The 8,011-nt window shown below is 33.0% G+C and overlaps 1 protein-coding gene across 1 annotated transcript; it reads right to left on the bottom strand.

The window, feature by feature from the left end:
* Window positions 1-530: 530 nt before the first annotated feature.
* Window positions 531-5,184, bottom strand: LOC111035223 (protein RCC2 homolog). The gene is made up of 8 exons (XM_022316752.1): window positions 4,722-5,184; window positions 3,773-4,001; window positions 3,575-3,706; window positions 3,280-3,368; window positions 1,668-1,946; window positions 1,422-1,602; window positions 1,106-1,284; window positions 531-1,042 (listed from the first exon to the last, which is right to left on the bottom strand). The coding sequence occupies exons 1-8, from the start codon at window positions 4,884-4,886 to the stop codon at window positions 863-865; spliced, it is 1,434 nt and encodes a 477-aa protein (XP_022172444.1). The 5' UTR covers window positions 4,887-5,184; the 3' UTR covers window positions 531-862.
* Between the last annotated feature and the right edge of the window lie 2,827 nt (window positions 5,185-8,011).

The following is an 8,011-nucleotide window of genomic DNA, read 5'->3' as shown; positions in this document are numbered from 1 at the left end:
TTTTGTTATTACGTCATCACTTACTGATTATACCATTGTATAGATTGTAAATACACTATGTTTAATAAAATAAAAAAAGAGAGCCTAAGTGCAGTTCTTCCACTACCTAATTTTTACACGAGTGCAGTTTGACCATTACCTATTTTAAACCCAAGTGCAGTTCGACTATACCCCTAGCATAGACCTTATAGCTAATACTAATAGACGGAACATAACTGGCCAGTGGGGTTGGGTGGTGTGGTCATGGCAATTAGTGTTATATATTATATATATACAGTAGTATATAGTTTATTTTATCATCTAGTGCTCAGCTGCGGTGTACAATGTACTACCTTCATCAACGCCGTCACCAGTGGACATAGGAACTACAACCACGTTCTGTCTATGTAATCTAGGCACAGTGCGAGAAAATCTTTTATATTGAAAATTTTCCAACTGATATAAGGAAATACATAAAAATTTGCTTTGATTACATGCATTCCAAATTTTAAAGATAAGAGAGGATACGGCACATAAAATAAAAACCACAATTGTAAAAAAAAACTCAAGTTATTTAATATTATTATTCATTTACTAGTATAACATCTGTCAATTGACAAATAAATGATAATAATAGGAAAAAAATATTGAGAACAGACCAATTAATCGTGTACCTAGCAGGAACATAGTTCTGATTGACATTGTTCCGCTCATTTACATTAAAGCTTAAGTCTAATGGAACGAATATTGTAGAAAAAAATTAAATTATAATAATATAGTAAAAAAAAATATTAAATACCACTTGGTTCTTAAGATACAAATTAAAAAAAAATATATAATATATATATATTATTGTTTGTTATTTTTATCTGTCCACTGTAGTTTAAGCTACAACAGGTTTATACTCCGGCATGGAAGCAATAATATCTTTGTCATCTTCTGACAAATCACGAGCAAGTAAAAATGTGTGTGCAGATCCACAAGTCACCTGTTCTACATATAATCCATCAAGTTTTTTCATTTCACACGGTTTAGCACTGGATTTTTTCAATTCTCCAAGACCCTAAATGGTTTGCTTGTGTTAAGAGTGATAATTTAAACAAAATTTAAAAAAATTCTTTATTACCAATTCGCCAGAGCTAGTGCCAGAACCCCAAACAATGCAAGAATCATCAGCTGCTGCAACTAACCCAATGGAGCATGTACCAATACTGCGTAAATTCCAACCATGGAGATCTTGTACCGGTTTTGGATACATATTAGCTTCACCTCGACTACTCATTTGTCCAAATAAATAAACAGCGCCTGTTTTTAATAACAAATATAAAATATTAATATATAAATATGAAACAAAATGTTCATTTTAATAAAATATTTATTAACAATATTATTGTCATTATTAGTAAAAGTTGACAAAACATATTTAAAAATTTTAGCCTTACCAAATTCATTAATTGCAATACTGAATGCAGGTCCGCAGGCAACATGCTTCACACCACTTCTTTGAACATCAAAGTACTTGATAAGTCTCGGTTGTAATTCATCTTTCGGTTCAGAATGTCCAAGTCGTCCATAACCTCCAAATCCCCAAGAATATGCTTTTTTATGATCATCAATAGCTACCTAAAAGAACAACCAATTCAAATTATGAAAAACGAACAAGACTTTTTTCGTTTTGTTTATCTTACTGTATGATTTGTTCCACACGCAAAATCTCTGATTTCGGGTTTTGGCAAAATTTCTACTTTGTTCTTTGTTTTCTCTACAAAAGTCATTATAGGCTTGGGTAGTTTGACTGTAGCAAAGTTAATAGCACCAGCTCTCTCAATATACTCCCCGTTTGTGTTATGTCCCAATTGCCCATACTCAGGTAAACCAAATGAATATAAAGTGCCTTTACAGTCAAGTAAAATGCTGAACTCAGCACCACAACCAACTTTTACAATTGGTGGTCCATTATATTTGACCTATAAAATAAATAAATTTTGTTATTTGCAAATTTACAAAATTTTTAAGGTTAAAAAAAACTACACAGGTTCTATAGATGATAAAAACCTTAATGTTCATACATAATCGAAAATTATGTTACATTTTTTAATATAGAATGTGCATTTAAATTAATTAATAGATTATGATATATTAATATATGTTTACATAATCAATAATAGAATTATGAATTCAATAAACATTCATATTTTATATTAGCATTTTTTTTAAAAACTATCTGTTGTTATTACTCAATAGGTTATATTTTGTACGTGGTATATTAGATATATATTTTACCAAGTTAATAAATGATTCATAATATACTATTTAACTGTTAGAATATAAAATAGATAAGAAATAATCAAAATTTTAAAATAGAATAAAAAGATTTTTATTTTACCATATATTAAAAAAGAGAAAACACCATGCACTGTTGTTCTCTCTTTCTCGCCACTACGTTATCTGTAGAGGCGGTCAAGTGATTTTGTCATGGGTGGGGGGNGGGAGGGGAGAGAAATAGCTGATTTTTCACATATATTACTTTCATCATTAAAATATAATTGTTATAAATATTGAAGAAAAAAAGGTCATGGGGGATCTATCCCTCCCTGTTTGACCGCCACTGGTTATGTGGTTTGTGGTACTGGTATATTTTCTTGTGAATGGAGTATAGGTATCACATGTTTCTTTAGATACTTTAATAAAAATAAATCTGTTATATTATAATAATTATAATAAAATGTAACAATTTTTATTTTTTAAATAAATTAAATTTTAATAAATTATTATCTGATAATTTATACAGAAGGCACCATTAACCTTCTTTAATGATTATCAGATGATAAAAATTTATTGAAATTAAAAATACTTATTTAGAAGTAATGTATACATTGCTTTTATATTATTTTAATTAAACGATAAATTGTTCAATAGTTTTTTTAAAGTGTAGAAAACTTATGAACAATCTTTAAAATTGCTTACAGTGCTTTATAAAAACAGAAATTTTTTTGAAGTGAGCTAAAAGTTATATGTACATTATACATACATATGTATAAAGTATATATAACTAGTGGTTAAATAAAAAATAAACCTAAAGATTTTTTCAAATTTCTAAGTACCTATAATGTTATGTACTTATAGAACATCATAATTTTTTTTCTAATTTCAAAAAAGTAGTAACCTGTAGAACTTACAGAACAATGGGCTATAAATTGAATTTTTTATTCTAACTAATTAAGTTAAATGTGTAAACCTTTGTTTCAAAATAAGGACATTTAATTTAGTATCATAGTTATACTATAATATATTACTAACCCTCATTGCTGTTGTAACAAAGGGATCTTTGCTTTTCACGCCACACTGACTATTCTTATTATCACCACAACTGTACACCGCACCACGATCTTAAACATATAATTCAATCTTCAAACACAATACATTTTCTAGAGAACAAATTAACCAAATAAGAAATTATTTTCTTGGCTAAAATGTAAACTAGCATATTTTGTAATATTGCATTTATGTACAACAGATAGTATTTTTACACAAGTGCATAGTTTAAATTATTAGGTATTTAAAAGAAGTATGAGAATATATCTTACAAACATACCAGTGAGAAGTAATGTATGTCCACGGCCAGTAGCAGCATTGACAATAGCATGGTCGGGCAAACCTTCAATTGGAGTTGGAATGTCACGTCGGAGTAAATCTTTGACTCCCAGTTGACCCTTTTCATTTCGTCCTGTAAGTGTAAATTCAAAATTTAGGCACCTACTGAGTTATCGTTGAATGAAAATTGACTACAAACCTAAAGACAAAGCTTTGCCTTCTTCAGTTATAAAGATAGTGTGTGAAGAATTGCAGCTACTCACTACCAAACGAATACGGTTATCTTTCAGTGGTCCAAATAAGTGTGGTTCATATAAGTTTCGCCCAACAGACTTACATCCTTTTGGCATTGACTTACGACCATTTAAATCCCAATTAGTTCCACCAGTTAAAAGCACGACGCCAATGTGATCAGGACCTTTCACTCTCTATAACACATAGTTTTGGTAAAGTTTATTGAATTACTCTTTTACTAGGTATATATATTATAGTATTCAATGTATGAACATAGATTCTGTCTTCTGACGTCTAGACATAATTTTTCTCCACTTCTTACTATGATAGGTGCTTATTTATTTTAAGTATCTAAAACTATAATTAATATAATTTAAGAGTTAGGTTTTATTTATTATTTAATCTATATAGGTTTCTTACAAACAAGTTAGATAAGAACGATCTGTCTTAGTGGTTAAATGAACCATAGTATAGTAAATAGTTTAATAGGTAACCAAATTTAGTCGTAAACCTGATTTAGGTAATAACTAACAAATATTTGGTTGTGAAATGAATTTAATAAGGAATATTTAATGTCACACAGGTATTAGTGTACCTAATACAAAACTGTAGTTAGCTGAAAGCAGAGCACTGATGAGTGATGACCAATGTGTGTAACTAATCTGATACTTTTCATTGTAAACCATACTATGATGAAAAATTAATTTAAAAACTACAAATGTACAAACAATACTTTGAGTACATCATGGGCGCAATAGAGAAAAGGTCATTTGCAACCCAAAAAGGTAGGGTAACAATCTACGGGCAAGTGAGCAGCATTTCAGTCAGTGGAGCTGAACAGCTGCGAAAAACTCATTTTTCAGCAACTACCACGATGCCGGTACGCATATGTGCATAACCACTTCACGACTTACCAGAGACGCGTTGTCTTCGGCCAGTTCGTCCACGTCGTCGTCATCGGACCTCCGGTCATCGTCGTCATCCTCTTCACTCAACACGGGTGGATCATCTTCGACGATTTTGGACTTTTTGCGAGACACGCCGTTCGCCTTGCCTTTGGACTGCCGTTTGGCGGACATGACGCCAACAAGTATGAAAACAACGTTGAAGTGGATATGTATAGCGTGTAAGCGGTTGGCTGGTGGTCACGTCGTAAGAGCTCTTTCGTTAGCAGTGGTGGTCGGTGCAAGGGATGATAGCTCGGGGACGAACGAAAAGTGTGCACAGGTCGACGGCGGTGGCGCGAAAAGTCGGGTGGCGTGCACAAAACACTGTAAACACAACGCAACGGGGGAGAAGATCGGGTCAAACGGCGGCGGCTGTGATGATAGTAGCGGCGGACGCCATTAAAAGTAAAAAAAAAAAGAAAAAAATCTCGAGAGAGAGAGAGGAGGATAGCGAGCGACTGAGAGAGAGTAAGTGAGAGAACGACCGACCGTTCCACCAACGGTTGGCCGGGAGAAGGGGAGCGAGTGAGATGGAACGGGACGCTCCACGCGTGCGCGCGCGCTAGTTGGACTGAAAGAAAGAGAAAGAGAATCGGGACTGGGAGCAAGCGAGATAGTCGGTCGGAGAGAAAAGGAAAAAAAAATAAAGAAAGAAAAGAGTGCGGCGATTGTTTGTTGTGTACTCGGCGTGTGCGTGTGCGTGTGCGTGTGTAAAAATCGGGGACCGTGTCGGTGGTCGGGTGGTGTGGCTGCAGCTGCCACGGCAATACCCCCCTTTTCCCCCTCCAAATGTAAATCCGACCCCCCCAGCCGTCCTACTGTCAGCGCGGTGCTCGCCGTACCGTTTCGCGGTGCTTCGTCTACTCATCTCTCTCCCAATCGGGGGACAATCGGGCGCTAGTCCGCGACCCGGCTGGCGGCTACTACCCGGCACCCGCTTGTGGGCTCGGAGGGATCATCGCTACGTTTCTGAATTCTGATAGGCCTTTTTACGTTGTTTTTTTACAAAAAAAGGCGGGAGATGTGACAGTTGGTTTTCTCATTACCTACTTAATAAAATACTGTAATTAAATGTATACTACTAAAATATTATTATAATTTATGAATTTATAATGCTGCCTGCTGCAATGCAGTACTTACCTGTGTAAAATATAATTGTATATGTTACGTATACGTAAGAAAAGTGAAAGTTCTATAAAACATGTAAACAGTATTTTTGTTGGAGTAGGGCTGAACCCTAACCATACACTATCCTAAAAAGTAACCCAATGGAGATCCCCATCGGCTATTTTTATTATAAACGTAATAAATAACAAAATAATTATTTTACTGTTTCATTTTTATATATTATCATTATTTATTAATATAGAGCCGATTTTTAGGATTTTACATATGTTTTTGACTTGATGAAGCTCAACTGGGATAGATAATCTGGGCAACTTATTCTGCAGTACAGAATTCGTAGGAAAAAATGTATTTTGCATATAACAGCATATTTTAAGGATTAAAAAATATTCATCCCATATTTCATATATAAGAATACGTATATTGTATTATTTGTTTATTTCTCGAGTTGAAATATTTCGTCACACAAAAAAATAATGTAATGTCCATTAAAAATTGAATAATTATAGAAATTGTTGTATAATTTGTTTGTAATTAAATTGAATATTGTTTAATTTTGTTTGATTGTTTTAAGTGTGATTGAATTTGAGCTATTTACCAAAGAAATGGTGTGCAATAATTATTTTCAGTTTAATGTTAATACTTATACAGTTATATTAAATATTTAACATAATATGTATCTATTATAACTGGAATATAGATTTTAAAATTATTTGAAGTAAAAAAAGCATATTTTACCAGCTTGAGGGTTATTATGAGAATATCTTAACTCTTAAGGTTTTTTTTAGAGCATATTACTATATAAGAATCATGTTTTAAACTTGGTAATTAAACCTCCATTTATCTAGAGTAACTATCGTCCAATTTAACCGCCTACGCTCAGGTCACACAACCCTGCCTGCTCATGCCTACAAACTTGACCTAAATGATTCTCCATTCTGCACCTTACACATGACAGAAATGTCCTGTGATCTTTCTCACATCCTTTTCGAATGTCCTTCTCTATACTCAAAACGCACTACTTTGTTTAATTCCTTAAAATCCCTTAATATCTCCCCTAATCTATATTCTATTCTCAATTCTAATTCTGAAACTGTCATTAATTTAATAATAACCTTTATTCTGGAGGCTGGCTTTAGAATTTAATTTTTGTAATATTATATTTTGTTTTGTATTCTTTCTCGTTTATTGTATTTGTATCTCCTATTAATTGTTGAGCTATAATTGTATTTACAAAAAGCTAATAAAAAAAAAAAAAAAAAGTGTTCATGATTTGTTTCAAGTCTTACTTAACTAATTTAAATTCAGATTTATTGTTTACCTACCAAGTTTTTAAAAAAGATTATAGATGGATACATAATATATAGGTACTTTTAATTATGGCTAAAATTATGGGTTGTAAATTGTAATAAGAGTTATCCGCGAATCGCAATGGTCGAATTCAAAACTTGACAACAAAATATCATTATACTTTAAAAATTACTTTCCCAAACAAGTAAAAATTACAATGGTATGTTGTGTGGCAAGGGCTGGAAGTAATCTATTCCAGTCGCAGGCGAGAGTCGCATTTCGCTGAAGACTGAAATTGCCTTCCCGCCCTATCTACACATACTATTTTTTGTCTCGCCTCTGCTTTCATCGATCACGGCAAAGGTAATGCAATTATGTAGGGATCTATGCAACAACTACTAACTAGACTATTCTATGAAAACAATTTCATGAAAGTAAAATGTTTACGCGTCATTAAAGAGCGAAGGAGGTTACCTATAATATGAATATAAGATGTACATAACCAAATTTGTATGCTTTGTAAGAACCCTGGTATAGTTTTCCCGCTTCTGGTTTTGCATGGGATAACCCCCTTACTTTTTGGGATTTCCATTTTACAGCCCTTCACTTTGGGAATTCTCGCTTCACCGCTCGCTTGACGGAAAAAGGCCTCTTTTCAATGTTCCCACCGTCATCGAACTATATATACTTTTGGTGCGGTCTTGACAAGAATATCTTACGTCTTATAAATGTATGCATATTGCATATGGAGATAACGTTGGAATGGCATTGAATATCGCACAAATAACGTCACGTACAACATTTTATTGAATAATATTATGCTAAATGCTTAATTATTATTT

The sequence above is a fragment of the Myzus persicae genome, unplaced genomic scaffold (genome assembly GCF_001856785.1).
Source record: "Myzus persicae strain clone G006 unplaced genomic scaffold, MPER_G0061.0, whole genome shotgun sequence".
Taxonomy (NCBI): domain Eukaryota; kingdom Metazoa; phylum Arthropoda; class Insecta; order Hemiptera; family Aphididae; genus Myzus; species Myzus persicae.
Note: the sequence above shows the minus strand (reverse complement) of the source record. Positions and strands in the feature narration are given on the sequence as shown.